The sequence below is a fragment of the Onychostruthus taczanowskii genome, unplaced genomic scaffold, assembly GCF_017590055.1.
Source record: "Onychostruthus taczanowskii isolate IOZ18803 unplaced genomic scaffold, ASM1759005v1 scaffold2, whole genome shotgun sequence".
NCBI classification, from domain to species: domain Eukaryota; kingdom Metazoa; phylum Chordata; class Aves; order Passeriformes; family Passeridae; genus Onychostruthus; species Onychostruthus taczanowskii.
In genome coordinates this window covers 6,629,302-6,649,057 of record NW_024499239.1, presented here as the reverse complement: position 1 = coordinate 6,649,057, position 19,756 = coordinate 6,629,302, and the positions used below count along the sequence as shown (strand labels likewise).

Sequence of the window (19,756 nt, the reverse complement as noted above, 5' to 3'; positions counted from 1 at the left end):
TTAACTAGCAATTTAACTAGGGAATAAGTTTTAGCTGGAAGAAATGCCTGAACTGGGCCTAGAAAAGCAATTGTGATTCAAAGAGTCCCCACTGCAAACCGGATCCTAGAAGAAAAGCTGCCAGGAAAATTCAATGTGAGTAATGGTCATAGCTGGGGGTCACACATAGTGTGTTCTAATAAGGGCACTAAAGAGGGCTTAAACAAAGTGGAAACAGTCCTAACCAAGTCCAGTAGCAGCTAGCTATTATTTTCACTGTCAACTTGTGATACAAGATTCCTTTAGGGGTACAAGGATTGCAAAGTAGGCTCTTCAGGCAGTTGGTATTTTCCTGTGTGTAAACCACAACTGTAATGCAATGTCCCCCAAATCTGAAAGGGTAAAACTGTGAAGACATCTAGGAATAGACTCAAATTTAGGAGATTACTCAGGAAGATTATGAAGAAGTTGCTCTGAGAGGATGAAATCTCTTCCACCTGCAAGACACTATGGTTAGCATGACAGAAGCTACTATCAGGCCAATAGAAGTGTCCTTGCTGCTTGGTGTACAGCCTGCAAAGTTCTTGGTGGAGAATCAAAGATCTTGGTGGAGAATTTGTAAATGCTTCTCAAAGTGCAGAAGTAAAAGGTTTACAGAGGACACTCAACACAAGCTAAATTATGACTAACACTTGTACTGAAGACATACTGTGAGGGAAATCTACAGTATTTTCTGGGAACTACTTTACACTTGATAATAATTTATTAGAAGTGTTTTAGAAACAGCTGCACTTAATTTTGAGATATAATGGAAGACAGAGAAAACAATGTACTACTCTGTATCACAGTGTGTCAAAAGAAATGCACAGGATTCTAACTTTATTAATTGTAGGCATGAATAGATTAATTAACTTCAGTGGGGTCATAGAGGGTTTATACCTAAATCATAGTCATACACATAACATTTCTGCTTGTGCCAGAAAAAAAAATACATTCACATTTAGGTAAAATCCATTAAAAAGGATTCTTAGACTATGTTGTCTGTTGACCTGATCAAATAGATGTTGAAAAACGTGCATCTCCCACTTAAGATGTGGATTTCTTAAATAAAACTGTCCAAGGAAATGATGATAAACAATCTCTGATTGTCCATGTAAAAAGGGTCACAGCATGACATGCTAAAAAATTGTCTTGCTTCCAACTGATGAAATTATTCATAATATATATATTAGATAATAAAGTGAGTGTTCAGACAGTACTAATTTGATGATTCACATCTCATGTTCACTTTTTTCCCTGATTCAATTATCAAACTGGAGACTATATAATTTAGAAACCATTTCTGTTCCCTGCAATACATCAATTTCGATTTACTTAAGGGATGAAATTTGTTGGGTACATATCAAAAAGCCAATATGGCTAAATATGGCAGTTGAGGTCCAATTTTTAGACAGAAAACCAGCCTTTTTTGTATTATATCCAACAACAAAATTAACATGCTACATTTTTCTTAGGAGTAAATTGATTGCCAGTGTAATTCAAAACTGCAATTGTCACAGTTTAAAAAAAACCCCATTGCTTTAAATGATGAATGACCAAATGAACACAAGACTACACTTCAGAACAGCAGCACTTTTGTTTATTCTTTATTTCCTTGGAGCAATCACAAATAAATAAATAAATGCAGGGTAGAGAAACCAGCCTCTACACTATAAGTATCAGTGGGCATCTCTACCTTGATGAGAGCAGTACAGTGTCAGCAGGTATATACTCTTTGCCTTTTATTATAACTATATCTCCAACATCTACCTGAAAGAAAACTGGGAATTGGTTAATGGTCTCAAACAAAATGTATTATACCCTTGTTTTAAGCACAGTAAATATTTACCTGCTGAATTTGCTAGCAAGACTGTTAGAAACTCACACACTTAGAGAAGTTAGATTGTACAGCTGGAGTTCTGTCAAAAGGTACTGCAATTCTTAGGAAATCTAATCTTTAATAAGCCTAATTAGCTAAATAAGCCTAATCTTTAACAGCCTTCTCTATGCAGTTCATTAATTTTGCTGGTTTTGTAAAATACTTTACTGAAAGACTGAAGTTGAGTTAAAGAAGAAATGAATCTCACCTAAGACCACAGTTTTGTTGCATCACACTATATCCTTGCTTCTTTAAAGGTATAAGCCAATTTCATCTGAACCTTGCCTCCAAATTATGGTGGGTCAAATTTTCTTCAAGTTTTCAGGTATGGCAACCATTAAAACTAAGTGACTAGATGATAGCATAACATTTAGTTCTTGAAAGATACCTTTAAGAGTCCCTTCCTAACCACTGCATTTACGCCTTTAAAGTTCTCATGATTTAAGCTGATGAACTTCAAACAAATACAGGAAGTAACTAGTTTCCATAAAGAAGTTTCTGCCTTGGCAAACCACATTATACTAAGGAAGTGAGTAATTTTGCCACAGCCATTATATTATTCAGCTTATTCCCACTGACCTTGACCAGTTTGAACTCATGCCATCGAAACTGACTTGACTTCAAAGTACGTTTTGAGACAAATATCAAAAAAGAAAAAATAAAATACAAGAGATTATACATTTCCCATAATACCATTTACTTTTATCATTAACAATTACATGGAGAAATAAACCAAATACTAAATATGCATTATGCTCTAAAAATGACCAACAAAGACACACACCTTTTCCCAGTGGACAATCTCCCATGCACCATTTCGTAGTACTAAAAAAAAAAAAAAGAGAAAAAAATAAAGAATTTTCCAGTCATACAATCTAACTGCAGTATACAGGTATATGCCAGATTCCTTATGAAAAGCCACACAGACACATCTCATTTACATAATACTTTAGAGCATGCCTTGTTTCTATGAATTCAGATCAAGCATTTCAAATACATAGCACATATTCTTTATAACAGTTTTTGTGCCATTGAATCTTATTATAAAGTCAATGAGAACATTTTACAGGGCTTGAGAATCAAATAAATCTGATATAGATTTATATTTTTTGTTTTGAAATTATTGGGGGGGGAGAGGAATATATTCAATATTCATTATAAGTGCCAGGAGGCTCACTATAGTTTATCTCTTCTGTTGTTATTGGCATATAAGAGCACTTAAGGAATACTATAGTCACCTCCTCCAAAAATATCCTGAAAATACCCCATGCTATTTAGAGGAGTATTTAATGTAGTTTTTCCCCAGTAGTAACAATTAATATTGTAACCACATTCCACTATTCTGGTTTTATGTGTTACTATTATGATACAAAAAATATGCTTTGTTGCTAGTTAATTACCAAGATTGTATTTTCAGAGAATAATAAAGGTAAGGGTTTTTTAGCCCCAGTTACTGAAGATGGATGCGCAAAAAGAAAAAGAAACATGTTGCTATGCATCAATACTCAGATAACTTCAAGAGATTGCTCCCTTTCACTGTGTTTTCCAGCTTTCAAACCATCAGGAAGCTTCAGTTCCCAATAGGATCAAATTCTTACACAAGAGTGTGCTGACTTCAAAAAAGTGGATCAAAATCTGGGACTACACATGGCTTTTACATTTAAGTCTTCTTGGAGGTTCTGTCCAGACTGACTCCTCTTCTTGTGTATCTCAATGGTATTTGCAATCATTATTAACACAAACCTTCTTAGTAAGTCTTCCCCTTCCTTCCCCCAGATTTATTAGTGTTCATCTGCTCAGGGCAATGGTAGATGGGACAGTCTCCCTTTCTGACAGTAAGCAAGATATTTAATGACTGCCTCACCAACCAGCTGATCATTATACAAAATCTATTATGACAAACCATTTCCCTCCACTGGTAAAACTACAGATTCAGCATGATGACTGGTTGTAACACTGACCTAAGGAACCCAAGACACTTGATAATTGTGCTGCCAACTACCCATGTCCATCCCCTTGTGCCAGCAACACAGCTTATAATACAGCAATACTGATGGGGCCATGGCACCAATCAGATGAAAAAACTGACAAGAATTAAAAATATACCTTGCAGCAGTCCAGACAACTTCATTTTACAAAAAGTTACAGTATAATAGCTGCCACTGGAGTTCATGCCTGAAGTATGTCACCAGATGTGGCCAGGGACTTTGTAAGAGGGGGCTCCTGGCTGCAAAGGGGAAGGTCCTGTCCTGCTGTCACCCCATGCCAAGGTGTGTGCACTCACTGCTTTGTGCATGCTGCCTGCAGGTTTGCTGGGCCCTTTGATGAGCCAGTTTAATCCACTCCATTAAAGGACACCATCATTTTTTCTTTCTGGATTTGTTTCTTGCTGGTTTAACTGGTTAAAATCAGCTCAAAAACAGATGAGTCAGACTCATGAAAACATGCTGAGCCACCTGAAAGCTCAAGAGAACTCTAACCCTAGCTTGATCTGGTAAGCTATTAAGGACAATTAACACACACTAACATCCAGTTAAATCCATTTTCTTATGAGAACAAAAGAAGAAGCGGTGCTGTTATGCACCTTTTATATAATGGTTAGAAAATTTGCACCATAAAGCCTTCTGCAGCCTGACTTTCACATTTGTATCTCCCACTTTTCAGCTATCTCTAACAACTAATTTTCAAAAGCATTTTCCATCTGCCCTACAGAAGGCTACTTCACCAGACTACAGAAATGCAGATTTCATCCTGTCAGAATGTCTGATGGTGTTCTCCTGTATCATACATGTATGCATGTATGCAGCATGAGGCAACAAAAAAATACCCCCAATGCAGCCTAATATTTCCAAATGCTTTGCAAAAGGTTTTTTTGTAGTAAACTTTTAGAAAGTTAATTAGTTATGGCTGACTGAGATACAGATCATCATTAAGGAACAGAAAGTTGAATGGGGACGCATATACAGAATCTACAAAGGCTCATGTCATTTCACTAACAATTCTGTGTGTTTAAAAGGCAGCTAAAGGTGGAGCTGCATACCCAAGGTAGTATGCACATGGCTGCTTTTCAGGGTCACAGGACTGCTGAATACATGAAGACAAAGTTAGAGAGTACCATACTGATTAACTTTTTAATTATTGCTTTGACAATAGATTGTACTTGACAATACATCTAAAAATTGATTTGTCAGGATCAAAATTGATTTGTCAGGATCAATGCCGCACATATGTGAATCCTGCATTAGCTTAAGAAATGTGTTTCTCAGTATTTTATTTATCCTCATCACACATTAACTTCCCAGATATTCTTCTGCATGCATGAACATTCAGCAACCCTAGGAACAGTTACCAAAGACCCTGATGAGAGGTAACCAAGAAGAGTCGGAAAATAGAGTAAAACAAGCCTTTTATTAAAACTTTGTACTCTCTGGACAAAAAGAAAAATTGAAAAGGCATTTTAAGATTTCACTGCAACCAAAACTGTTTGTAATCTCAAAAACGATGAGTGGCTGATGAAAGCATTTTGGATGTTGATACTAAGTCTTCCTTTGTTTTTTTTATGTATTGCTAATAGGTTATCTGTTTCTCCAGGCCCCTGGAGATTTCTATTTCTGTTATTTCAGTGAATAGTTTTGCTTACCCATCCTAATCTCTCCATACCTGCTATGGAGCTCAGTAGTTTGTACATACTCAATAGTTTCTTAAGCTATCTTGCCCTCCCAGCCCCACTAAATTTTAAAGTAAAGATTTACATACAATTTAGGTAGGCTTTAAAATTTATGTTTCCAGTATTTAGCAGTGCTACACAATTTTTTATCTTTAAGTGATGACTACATTTCTACCTAAAAAAATAATGGTTATTTTTATTATATATTTAAAAGGATTCCATGTAAGATGTTTCTCTTTGTGTTTTTTTTTTCAAAATTTTCTGGAATCAAATTCACATGACACTCATTCCTCCTTCTGTTTCTAAAAACAGGACTAATTCCATCAAGAGATGTCTACCTCAGAACAAGTAACATGAAAAGTTGAAGAGCAGTAAAGCAGGAACCTAAATTTTGATAAACCACCTGAAAAGCATGTCTAGTATACTAATATCTCCCTCACTTTCTGAGCTAAAATAATCCCAGTTTTATACCACTTTTCTTTACCAAAATCTATTAAAAAAAAACCACATGCCAATATTTTGGTACACTGGCTAAGTATCTCGTAATTTCTAATCAAACTGGTACATTGATTTAATAAAAAACCCCCAACAAATCAAACCCAAAATAATTCCATTAGTCTTTATCTACAGTTTTGAAGCAGCATAGAAAGACAGCTCTACTTTTTTGATGCTTCCTTCCTATTGCTGGCTGAAAAAAAATATTGTATTTTTACTCAGAAATGCAGACTTTTAACTAAAATGTAGGTCTATTAAATCTACAGGTGATTACAATCTTGTAATAGTGACAGCATCACCCATGCTAAATGAATAAATGCTCAAGTTTCTTAGGAAGCTCACAACCTTAATCTAGAACATATTCTATTTTGTGGGGCTAACATCACTGCAAATTATTAGTTCAACTGTTTACATTAGAAATTTTGAAGTAATCTGCACATGTGATTTCCCACTCAATTATGTCAGCAGTCCAAGATGTAATACTACCATGTGCAAAAATTCAACAACCCCCCCAAAAAAGCTTAAAAAAATTTCCTACCTTGAGTCTGTTTCTTGTTCACCGCATTATCAGCTTTATGTCTTTTCTAAATTAAAAAATGCAGAGTAGTTAAAGACTTTTGTTGATAAGATAAAGCTTTCATACTTCTAATAAAAAACCCATCTATTACCCCCTCCTCCTCATCTATTCAATAAACCATGTAAGTATTTAAACAGGACTACTAATTACTTGCATAGTTATGAGCACCAGGAAAGTCACATCCAGTTCCAGGCTAATTGTACTGTACTAAAATATCCTTTCATGTGGGCAATCTCTACCTGGACATGTTCCTTACATAAGGAACTGATGCATTTCAATATCTAACTTTGCCCTTTCCTGGAACTGGGAGATGACTCTGCCACAGCAAAGATCATGGAGCAATTCTTCATCTGAGGGTCTCACACAGACATCTGAAGTCAGGCAATGACTGTGTAAACACCATGACTCCATTTCTACAAAGCTGCCTGCACACTTCAACAACAGTAACAGACAAACAAACAAAAAATCAACAGCACACCCCCCCAAAGAGGTGATGACACCCCACAGCTTTATCATAGCTGTGAGACAGCTATTAACAGACAGCATTTTCAAGGTATGACCAAACTCAGACACAAAAAGCTTAGGAGGGTACTAGTTTAAACACACTATTTTGGATTCATGAACTCCGTTTTTCCTGAGCAGGAACATGATTTAGAAAATTAATTTAAGTAGAATTAACTGGTTTAGGTACACTTTTTAAACAGATGTTCAGAATTCCTGCCTTTGTGATACAAACGCAATCAGAAGCAATCTTGTAAAATGGAAGAAAAATGGGTCAAGACAGGTAAGTGATTTATTGCCAATAAAATGCTGATTTGACTCTGAAGTAGCAGCTCTTAAAAGGCTACCTTGTAACTTTGCAAAATTGAAATATTATTTTTTACTAGATTTTCATAGATAACCAGCAGATTTTCCTTTCAAAAAGATGGTTGACTGTACAGATAAATAACCTTTGATCAAAGGGAAAGGGAAAGCCTAACCTGGCCATAGCAGATGTCTATTTGCCCACAGGGTGAATTGCCTCCATTTTGAAAAGGTTAATATCCAGTGCTTTCTGAGGTGTGACAGGTGAAAATTATTGGAAACAGTTGACAAACTAACACTGCATGTCACAAATCCTGCTAGCTCCTTTGAAGCATATAAGGAAAACACATGCTGTTCATGAATAGTATCTTCCGCTAAAGTCTTTCTCTTGGTATTTCATTCCAGAACGAGAAACATTTGGTTCTTGAGCTAAAAGTATTATTTTGACAAGTGTATTTGTTGTTATCAGTATACAAGGTTCCCATCCAAAAGCTTTAATATTAGATGAAGATTACAATTCATGGAGATCCTAGATGTTTCACTGTGTAAAAAAACTGAGACATAATGAAAATTAATGGTTAAGGGAAAACCCTTTGAATATTTTACAATGCAGAAAGTGGTCAGCTTTCTCAGCAAAGCAATGGTACAGCTATATTGGTTTTAGGTATCTCTGTAGCAATTGGTAATGAGAACTTTATTTAGCTGGTATATGCAAAACCCACTATACCTGATCCCTGTCTTTCTCCCCAGGCACACCAAACTGTACACTTCAAGTTACAAAGAGCAAATGGTAGAAATAAATAACAAAAGAAAAGCGACTGGATGAGGTAATTTTAAAAAGGACACTTTGTACAGTAGCAGCAGCCTCAGTTTTATATTTGCCTAGACACTGACAGATGGTGTAAGTCTGTAAGCATTAACAGCAGAATGGTTAAAAATATCTAAAAGAACATGAATTGATTTTATGGTTTTTTTTTTAAGGGATTTTGTTTATGTAAAGAGAAAGCAACAAAGGCATTTAAGGAGAAGCTGACTGTAAGGCAGCAAAAACTAGAAATGACAAATAGAAGAAAAATATTTAATGTAAACCTCATTGTGTCTTGCAGGACCACTTAACTCTGTGATCCAGGAGCTTCATACAACCTAGGGAGCCTATATCTTGCCTACCACCCATTCACAAAGGTAACTGAGGAGAAAACTGATCAATTAAGGCAGCATGGGACCAACCACTCTCCATCCCAAGCCTCCTTTGCAGCTCAACACTCTTCCTCTTGGTCATGTTTCTCCATATACATTGTAATTCTGCTCAAACACAATAAATCTGGTGTTCCCAGGCAGCTTCCTATTTGTGTGCAAGGAAAGACTACACTGCCTGCAACCCTTTCCAAAACTCAGAGAAGATCCCAAAAATGGGAACACTATTCCTCTAGTGGAGAAGACACTGCTGTATCATGACATATCTAATGTCTTGTCCTCCTCATACCTGCAGAACTAAAATGAAACAAAAGCAGATAGAGAAATTCCTAGCATACAGAATGATTTGGTAAATAATTAAGATTAATTCCTTGGATACAAAAGACATCAATTAAAAGACTCAATTATTTTAAGCAAGTTAGAGAAACAGGTTTCTATCATACAGTTTTAGTGAAGAGAGGACAAGAAGGTACTCAGAAAACCCCAACATCTTTTGTGTGAAGTGAAACAGAGACTGAAATTCCTTTCCCTCCCTCAAAATAAAATAAATCAGAATGGATGCTTCTATGTTGACAATGTCCCACCTCTTTTAAAGTTTTCTTTTAATTCAAGAAGACAGCAAAACAACCACTACCACGGACAGTGACTAGAAAGAGCCTAGGAAAGCCTAGCATGGTGCCTAACAAGGACCCAATTCTATGTCTGTTCCTGGCCATCAGGATTCAGCAGATCACACTTAGCACCAGGAAAAAGCTGGCATTTAGGAAATGCAAACAGTTAATTGCACTGGACTGGAGCAACAGGAAAAAAACTGCAAAGGCCTATTTCCCATCTGTTTAAAAAAACCAAGAAAAGTCACAACAGTGAAACTAAGGATTTCATGCATGGGACATTAGAAACAAAGAGGTGCATCAAATGCTTGGACATGGATTTGACAACTGGGAACCATTTTTGCAATACTATAAATGAAAAATATGATAGCTATTTACAAAATATTGCTATTAAATACTTACAATATCCTCTATTATCTCCTTCACTGCAGCTACAGCTAAAATAAATAAGAGAGGAACCAATGTTGTGTAGCGGCCTGTTGGTGATACATCTGGTATTTGCTATTAAAAAAAAAAAAAGAAAAAATATTTTGCATTGCTGGTTGAAAACATTTTTAATACAAGAAACAGTACTTTCTGTGCAAATAAAGACATGTGAATTCACTTTTTAGACACGGTGTTAATTATTTCCAAGAGAGCTTTATAGTCTTCAATTCAAAAGCAGCTGATACAATAAAGGAACATCTGCACTTTAAGCAGTATAGTGTTCAATGGTACTATTTCCAAAGGTTTTAGTATATGCAGAATATTCATCTTCCTTTTCTGTGTTTCAAATTGCATTAAAATATGCATTTATAAAATATAACTAAACTTTCCAATTTACATTTTTGCTCATATAGCTCAGTATGTTTTTAGACATTACCCTCTAGAAGAAATGCCAACTACAGGTAACAGTTTTCTGTATATGCCAGATATTTTTAAATGGAATTTTCTTCTCACAAGTCTTTTTGACCCAACAGAATTTCAGCTATACTCAACCTGTTTTACAGAAAAATATTTGTGTGTATTTTGTTAGCTCTAAGGAGGAAGAAAGCCACAAACCCAAGCATTTTATTAAATATATGTTTAAATGATACAGCTGTTCTGATAGGCCAGCTAGCTTAGAAAGAACAGTACAGCAACCTCAAGTATCTCAGTATCTCTGTCTATAATATAAATGCTCTCTTAACAAGTTTAAAACGTTAGAATCCTATTGTTGATCTTACCTGAAGCAATGCAATAAAAAGAAAAAATGCATTAGCAGCTCTTCTGAACTGGGAATAAAGGAACCTTGGCAGGAATGTGATTATGTTGTACTTTGCAGTGCTGAGAGGAAGAGACAAAAACACATGCTATTATTACAGAACAAAAATTTCTTTAAATGTATTCTTTCCCTCTCAGTTATACAAGCTTTCAAATAAAACAGTTTGCTTTTTGATTCTAAACTGATAAATACTGGATATTAAGTGTGCTTTTGCGAGGCTGGAAGAAGAGAATAAAATTTATCCTAGCAAAACAATCTCTGCTAAGCTATCCTCACAAAATGTTTGAGCTCCCATCTCTCTGCCAGCCTTTTACAAATGTTTAAGAACAGATCACCAACCATCTGAGGTTCTAAAACAATATATGAAAAACAATCATGCCAAAAACTTTTAAGCAAAAGACTTCTAAGAATATTTTAACTTCTTTTTAAGTCAATCATATTTACTTTGACCTTGCATAAAACTGTCAATACAAGGTGGGGATGAATGTATACTGCAAAAGCCCTCTACTCTGTAACCAAGCAAAAGACATAAGGAGAAGTTGTATACACCAAGAAATAGCATATTAAGTTTCTCAAGGTCATGGAAAACCCCCCCACATTATTCTCAATGCCTACAAAATTTCTGCACATTTTCAAAGGTACCTTCAGAAAACACACCTACTTGAGACAGAGGTATCTTTGCTGTTCATTTCCTTTGAATTTTAACAACAGAAGTGAGGATGTTATCAGATCTAAACACACATTGCAAGTATTTACTGTATGACTTAAAATTCATTAAAAGCAAAAAAAAAAACCCAGCATAAACCATCAACAAAGTCCCTAAAACCTGAATCTGAAACTGAAAACTAGCCTCACAGGCAACCACAGCATCTTTGTAACTGGCTGACTGAAAAAACGAAGTGTTTCCAAAGCACAAACAATGCTGTGCTCAAGTGCAGTACATCTGCATCAGCATTCAGCTGCCAGGAATAGGTTCAAAGAGGAACTGAACTGAAACCTGAAGAAAAAATCCATCCTCTAGAGACACACTGATGGTACAGCTGTAAAGCAGCTGTATCTTCCATACTCCATTCTTAAAAATTCAGAAGGTCAGGTTTTTAACTGAAACAGCTTACCTGTCTCTTTATTTCACTTCATTTCTCCCTCCAGTTTCTGAGACTGTCATTGGTGGCCAGTAGAAATGACAGTAGAATAAATAAAACCTTTTCAATTTTACTATTCAGCATGCAATGTTCTAGTGTTTTTGTAAATACCTGACATGATTATTGCAGAATTTGGTTAGCTGGGGCTGATTGATGAATATAGTTCTCACTTCCTCTTGATCAGCTAGGGAAGTTTTCTCTGAAACATCCTCTGTCTTCTCATAGCCTGTAAAAACACAGCACAATTTTCCATATAAATAGATTTACTTACACAAGATTCAAGGCACTTCATGAGACAAAAAGGACATTTATTGTGGATGTGAACTCAATGTATTTCCATTTCTCACAGGTAATGACCCCTGAAAAAACAGAAAAGTCTTTTTTATATATTCAAGATGCTCAGTAAAAACCTACACTCCCCACAGACCATCCTTACATTGCAAAGATCACTGAGAGTGGCGTAACTGTGAGACCCGCCAGCTCCCTCTGCATTCATGATTGCATCTTATTAGATCCATGGATTCTTGTATTGCCAGTTTAACTGTTCCTTAAACTGATCATTCTCCACCAAGGTAAGTCTTTTTTGTTTTGGACTTTCCAATTGGTATCAGGAACCTGGGGTTCCTGAAAGCTGATCTTATCAGTAGAGACCAAAGGGAAGAAGACACTGTTTACTGCATCCTATTCTGTCTTTTGTTCCCAGGTTCCCTGCAGCACGCAGCCTAGAGGCACCACCTTTCTCAGTCATCATCTTCCTGCTGTTACATCTGAAGGAGAACAAGAATGGCATCTATAAGCCACTCACCAGGTTAAACCCCAGGTAGGCTGTGACTATGCCACCTAAATCAACCTGTGTCTACTCCTCTACAGCCACCTGCTGCTGCTTTGACCTCTTGTAGGTTGACCTTTTTTATATGTGAGCTTTGTCAGGGACTCCTTGCTAATTCATAGAATGGTTTGGTTTGGAAGGAACCTTAGAGATCACTTAGTTCCAACCCTCCTGTCATGGGCAGGGAAACTTCCAGTCAATCAGGTTACTCAGAACACCATCCAGCCTGGTCTTGAACACTTCCACGGATAGGGAGTCTGCAACCTCTCCAGGCAACTTGCTCAATGCTTACCATGCTTATAGTAAAGACCTTCTTCCTAATAGCTAATCTAAACCTAACCTCCTACAGCTTAAGGTCATTTCCCCTTGTCCTATCAATAAATGCCCTTGTTAAAAGTTCCTCTATAACCTTCTTGCAGGCCTCCTTTAGACACTGGAAGGCTGCTAGAAGGTCTCCTCTGAGCCTCCTCTTTTTCAGGCTGAACTCTCTCAGCCTGCCTTCACACACGTGTTCCAGCCCTGTGATTAACTCAGTGGCCTTCCTCTGGACATGCTTCGGTAGGTCAGTGTCTTTCTTATTCTGGGGGCCCCAGCAGTGGATTCAGTACTCCAGGTGGGGTCTCACAAGAGCAGAGAAGATGGGCAGAGGCACCCATCTGCCCATCGAGGTGCTGACATGTGGACCTGCTGGTCACGCCTCTTTTGATGCAGCCCAGGATGTGGTTGGCTGTCAGGGTTCCAAATGCACATTGTCAAATCCCGTGGAGCCTCTCTTCCACCAACACCCCCAAGTCCTTCTCCTCAGGGCTGCTGTCAGTCCATTCTCCACACAACCTGTATTTGTGCTTGGGATTGCCCTGACCCAGGTGCAGGACCATGCACTTGGCCTCATTGAACTTCATGAGGTTCACACAGGCCACCTCTAAAGGCTGTCAAGGTGTCTCTGGATGACATCCCTTTGTCACTGCTTTCCACTGAGCTGTTGACTGCAATTCTTGGAATGCAAACATTCAGCCATTTCTTTATCCACTGGGTGGTCCATCCTCAAATCCGTGTATCTCTAGATACGAGGATATTGTGGGGGACAGTGTCAAATGTCTTGCTTCATCCAGTCCTTCTGCCACCTTGGCTTGATTTTGCACTCATTGTGATGGACCAATCTTGAGCTGCAAGGATGTGATTACTGGAAGCCAAGGTCATTAAGCTAGTTAATCTTAATTGGTTGGTCTCACTGGTTAATGAGATTCCTTCACTTGGTTCAGATTTTCTTTGTGACACTAGCCAGATTAGTCCCAGAGAAGTGGCATCATTATATTCTTAATTTTGTGTCTGCTTAATTTGGAATAGTTTTATTAGACTCACTGACATTCCCAGCACCTGCCTCCACTAGCCAGTGAAAGTTGAGCTTTCTGTATATTCTTCTATGGACTATGAGGAATCCTGTGCCAGCCGCATCCCAACTTTCAACTGTAAAAGGGGACACCAATTTATCCTTCTCTCCCAAGGCTATTCACTAATGTTTTGTCAACCAGTCACTACATTGCTGACAACAGGCCTAAGCAGTCTTCAGGCTGGAGCCTGTAAAGTATCAACAAGTATAGCATAAATCAATCACCACAAAGTTTTAACATGCTACCAGTAACGTGTGTATATAGTTGCTTGTTAAATATACACTGTTCATTCTGTATGAGAATGAGGAAAAGACACTGAAAACCCCTATGTTATAATGCAACTGATACATCAGAATGTATGGCATGTCAAGGATAATTAGGGCTGTACAAGAAAACTTAATGATTGTTTCTAGCATGTTCCATAAATGCTTGCAAACACGTTAGGCAAAACCCAAGCCACTATCCAGTCCACTGGCCCAGTATATTGACTCTTACCTATTCAAAATACATTTCAGACACTACTTTGCAAGGTCAAGTCTCCAGACATTGAGAAAAGGCTCGGCAGAAACTTTTTATTTCATTCCATTTCCTATTCATAATTCACAGGCTCTATTATGGTACAGGAAACCCCCACTACTACATTCACCCTCTGCAATTTCTCTGTTTCCTTTCTCACCCGATGAAAGGCGCACACATTCAAACATCAGTATTTATCTCAAGAAGTCTCTCCAGAGGAAGGACAGCCAGCCTAACAGACTAGCCCATCTTAACAGGTGCCAACAAAATACTCAAGGAACCACAAAGACTCATTTGGCAGCCTAACTCAGAGAAAAACCAAAACACCTTCATTAACAACAAATTGCAAATAAATAAGTAACCAATGAACACAGCCCCCAAACCAATTAGAGCTTCTTTCAACAAGAGCACCCATATTTCAATAAATTTTTGAGGATCTCTCTTCAAACACTCAGTATTTGCAGGGAGTCTTCCTAAACCAGTCCTGATTAAAAAGTTTCTACATTAGTAAAACAACAACAGTAAATTCCATACCCCTAATTTTTCCTTTAGGTAGGGTAGTTTAGACTTTCATCTTTCATTCCTTAAAACAGTCTCATTTTCACTACAAGATTGTAATGTTATATACACATATACTACAATATGGAAATAAAGGGAAGGAAAGAAATTGCCAAAAGGATTTTAATACACTCCTCTTCACCATTAGTTTTTTTTTTTATTCTCTAAGTAGAGCTTTCAAAACCTCTCAATGCTGATGCTGCAGCCAAGAACCTCTTACACAACTAAGTGCTGTGGTTTAATCTGGCAGGCAGCTAAACACCACATAGTCACTCACTTGCCTACCCCAAGTGCTGTGGCAGAGAATCAGAAAAAAGATAAAACTCATGGGATATCCCTTTGGTCAGCTAGGAGGCAGCTGCCCTGGCTGTGTCCCCTCCTTTACCTTTTGAACTCCCAGCCTCCTCCCTAGCAGGGCAGCATAAGCTGACAAGTCCTTCATTTAGTATAAGTGCTCCTCAGAAACAATTGAAACATCAGTGTGTTATCAACACTATTCTCATCCTAAATCCAAAACACAGCATTGTTTCTGCTGCTACGAAGGAAACTAAGTCTATCCCAGCCAATGCCAGTCTGTTTGCTAGCTCATATTTCTGAAGCACGTTCAAAGATGGAATCACTACGAAAAAGAAAGTGTCTTCAGAATTATTTGTTGCAAAGCCATGACAGACCTTCAGTTGTAGAACAGTCACTGGGAACCTGACCCATCAGTCTGTCCTTCCGGGGAGTCAGAGCACAGAAGGAAATTTAAATGACCTGCTCGAACCTGCTGGTACCACTGAGATGGCCAAGCCTGTATAGAACTAAACCAAGATTCTTCCCTGTTGTGAAACACTGGGATCAAAACACACTTGGCAGAAATAAACCCCAGACACAAGTGACTATAATGATCACTAAATCTGGTTAAATGTTATATAGTCCTAAAGACCAAAAGCAGAAATGCCTAAGGATACTTAGGCACTACAAAAACCAATAGTTTGCTGGAGACAATCTGATGACCACTACAGAATTTCAAAATACATTCTTTCTTCATGTGAAAGTCATCTCATCTTACCCCAGTTCAGCTTCTGTTGACTAGATTTTGTATAAGAACACCAACAGGAACTAGTTATTACCTACTAGTGCTGGTAGGCAGCATTATGCCACCTCAACTCTCTACCCTTTCTCAAAGACCTAATATAGTTCACTGAACTCCACCAACACACAGAGGAAAAGTATTAATGCTCCAATCTTCAGAGAACCGTAATAAGACTTGAGAAGAACAATTCCACTTTCCCAGAATGTCTCAAAAGAAACAGAACTACTTGAATGATCCAATTTCATATTATTTAATAGATGCATATATTAACTGTGAAGCTATATATAGCTAAAATAACCACAGTTAGTTACTGTATTTAATAAAGCTTTATGTAGGCCACACTACTCAAAGATTGCCCTTGTGTTTTGCAATTGCAGAATACATGACACCAATTTCCTATATTTGTTTGAAAGGGCCAGATCTTCTGTGCCTTCTGCGAGACTTTATTGATACACATACCACTTCAGAATGGTAAGCAGCACCTATTACTTGCAACAGATAACAGACACAAAAACCTATTAAAACATGGTTATAAGCATGCTTGGTTTTCCTTCATCAGCCAGGAAGAAATTGCAGAGGTTTGGAAGAATGGCACAAAATCAATAGCTCCTTTTTTCCTCAAATTCTTTTCTCTATGCAGGTAACATGTTGGCTTACAAACCCTAAAACACCTACAATTTTTATTTTGCAATAATTTACAGACTGTAGTGTCAATTCTTCTGTGCAACTGTTGACCACTTCTTGAGAATGCTACATGTGCACATCATTCTGACAGTTCTGATTCGGTTAGTTTCATCTGAGCACAACATTTCATTTTTTTAATAACATTATCACTATCTCTTCATGTGAGAGAGAGCTTAGTTCTCTCTGAGATGGTGTTCAAGACAGTCCAGCCTGGTAAGGTAGTTCATGATCCATGGAAAAGGTTTCTGAAGCAGGAATTAGTTGCTGCAGGGACAGGAGAGAAAAGTGAGATTTTAAGCCCAAAGATACAATACCAAAATTCTACAATAAGGCAAGTAATTCCGTCTGTCAGACCCCCACAAGTCTTAGGCTAAGGGATGGTCCACACCACGACAGAAGTCATGGAAGCTGTTGTTTGTGATTACAGTATTACCAGTGTTCCAAGAACACAGAGGGACCCTGCCAGTAACAACTCTGCACTGGGGGCAAGACTTTGGTGGAGTTCTCTGAAAGCAGCTTCATCATCACTTGGCATAGTGCTTATCTAAGAGACTTGGGTTGTTGCCAGAACTAGGGTTTGACAGTTCCTTTATGTCCCGGTCAAATACTGGCAGAGTGCTGGAGTTCTCTGTTTTAGAAAACAGTAGCATTCATGAAGAGCTGTTTAGAAATGGCAACTATGTAGTCTAACTGTATGGAGTATTTGGACTTGGAAGCACTCATCTCAAAAAGAAAAATAAAAAGAGACTAATTTATGTTGGTTTCATTGTGAATTGTATCCAAACAAAGACTAACTATAGATCCAATTAATTAGTAAGTGTCACATTAATATAAGACTAAGAAAACAGTAACAGATTTCAATTTTTTAAAAATATATATAATTTTACTATATATAAAGTACAGCATGAGTCACAGAATCAACTCTAGTGGTGTAATGAAAAAACTATCATGTCATTTTGCAAAAGTTAAGTTTCTTAAAAGATGCTTTACACCTGCTGTCAGTCCTAAAGAAAGTGGTTTTGGTAAGCTTCTAAAACCCAATATTTAACTGCTTCACAGTCATTCAACCTTGAAAAATAAACCAGACTTTTTTTTTCCTTTTATTGCAATTGTAAATCTTAGATAGCCAGTTACCTTCAGGGAGCATCGCATTTATTCCTTTAATAACCATTAAGAGTTCTGGAATTAGACAATTTTAAAGAAAGCATCAATTTTCCCAATTTATTTATGCAATGCTCAGCTTGCAGTGAAAACCAATTGTCTGGAACAAGGGTAAGTGAAAAGGAATTGAAATTAAGCACTGAAAAATTGGACATTTAACTAGTCTCATTATATACATCTACTAATCACTATGAGTATATAGACTATTGCTCTGGTTGTAAACACATATTAGAAGTGTTCCTGAAAGGATGCACTTTCTCTTTGTCTTCTTAGAAAGATGCATCCTTCTATTTCTTTGCCACTAACATTTCCTAGGCAGAGGCAGAGCCAGACCTCCTACAAGCCTACTTTTGGTGGAGGAAGGCATATAACATGGTAGAACTGGAAAAGAACATCAATCTAACAGCCCACTTCTAATCTATGTTTCTTTGTGCTTTTTCTTGCACAAAGTTAAATAAAATATTCTTTCTTTGGAAGAAGGAAGAAAGATACAGGGAGGAAGTTTCTGCCTTCCTATACTAAACAAAGAATAACAAAGCAAAAAAAAAAAAAAATCATCAACTGGATATATGGTTTAAGCAAGAAACTTTCAGAAAAGGGGATAAATACACATAACTGCCTCAATACTTCTTATGCCATTACCGGGACATTGTTGTTGTTACCTACAGCAACCAAAAATCACAGGCAGCCCCAACATACTGCTGCTTTCGGGTCCAGGATTTCAAATGTTACTTCTGAATAAAATAAATATTATAGTAATGTAATTCCACTGCAATGATTCTTTTCACAAGGCAGCTGCTGACACGTTACCTGAGGTTAAACAAATCCTCTTGGGCACGAGACTTCAGCACTGTCCGAAGCTTCCTGGCACAAGCCGTGTATCAGAAACGCTTATTTGTGATGGTCAGCGCACACGTACATCTTACACACAAAAGCGGGATTCCGGCTTATTCCCGGGCCGAGGATCCCATGCCATGAGCCCCCGCTGCCGCTTGGGGCCGGCGGGCCGAGCAGCCACACACCACAGGGAAACCGAAACCACCGCTGCCATCGCTGAGGGGCAAAATGCTGCGCGGGGCTCACCGGATATAGACAGCCATAAATACGAGGCCTCCCCGAGAACACCGTCACCGCTCACGCCCCAGGCTGGGGTCGCTGCCGCCGCAGCCCCACCGTGGGCGCACGGCACGACAGGAGACGGGGGTGAGGAGCGCGGCGGCGGCGCGACATAGGCTCCCACCGCCCCCTCCCGGCCAGGCGGCGGAGACCCCGCCACGGCTCCGCGCCGGAACGCCGGCCGGGCTCCCCCGTCGCTCCCTGCCGGCGCGGAGAGGCGGGCGGCTCTTACCCTCTGCGCGGGAGCGGATCTCGGACACCGTTTTCTGCACCGCCGGCATCGCCGGGGCGGTGGCGCGGCCGCCTCCCTCCAACGGCGCGCCCTGCACCTGCCGCGCACCGGAGCGCGCCCTGCGCCGCTGTGAGGCCCGGGGCGAGGGCGGCGGGTCCCGACGGCGGCGGCTCCTTCGGCAGCCCGAGGCGGCGGCTCCGGCAACCCGAGGCAGCGCCTCTCTCCGGCTGCGCCCGTCCCCGCTGGCGCCGCCGCTGCTCACTGACAGCCGCGGCGCCCGCGCTCCGCACTCGCCGGCCCCCTCCGGAACCTACCAACTCCGCCCTCCCCCCGCGCCTCCCCGTCCCGAGGCGTCCCGCCGTTATCTCCCTGTTCCCCGGGCTCGGGCTTGTCGGGTCACCGCGCCTAACCGGGCACCGGCACTACGACGGTGTGTGTCCCGCCTCTGGAGCGAGCGAAGGGCTTCCGACGCGCCCCCACCCCGTGATGCGGGGGAATGGAACGCGCCGAGCCCTGGGCCGCTGCCCGGCGCTGGGGGCGGGCGGGGGAAGCCCCGGGCAA

The 19,756-nt window shown here is 39.3% G+C and overlaps 1 protein-coding gene across 5 annotated transcripts in view; it reads right to left on the bottom strand.

Annotated features, from left to right (window-relative positions):
* ATP8A1 (ATPase phospholipid transporting 8A1) overlaps positions 1 to 19,321 on the bottom strand; it is a 97,633-nt gene extending 78,312 nt beyond the window's left edge. For 2 of the 5 annotated variants that reach the window (XM_041402677.1, XM_041402678.1), the window contains exons 1-7: positions 19,196 to 19,321; positions 11,742 to 11,856; positions 10,451 to 10,550; positions 9,648 to 9,746; positions 6,598 to 6,643; positions 2,682 to 2,722; positions 1,715 to 1,788 (exon numbers count right to left, since the gene is read on the bottom strand). In XM_041402677.1, the coding sequence (XP_041258611.1) occupies positions 1,715 to 1,788; positions 2,682 to 2,722; positions 6,598 to 6,643; positions 9,648 to 9,746; positions 10,451 to 10,550; positions 11,742 to 11,856; positions 19,196 to 19,244 (524 nt within the window). In that variant the 5' untranslated portion in view covers positions 19,245 to 19,321. Of the gene's footprint in view, positions 1 to 1,714; positions 1,789 to 2,681; positions 2,723 to 6,597; positions 6,644 to 9,647; positions 9,747 to 10,450; positions 10,551 to 11,741; positions 11,857 to 19,195 lie in introns of those variants that run through there. The other 3 variants (XM_041402675.1, XM_041402679.1, XM_041402680.1) reach the window with 3 other exon arrangements.
* Between the last annotated feature and the right edge of the window lie 435 nt (positions 19,322 to 19,756).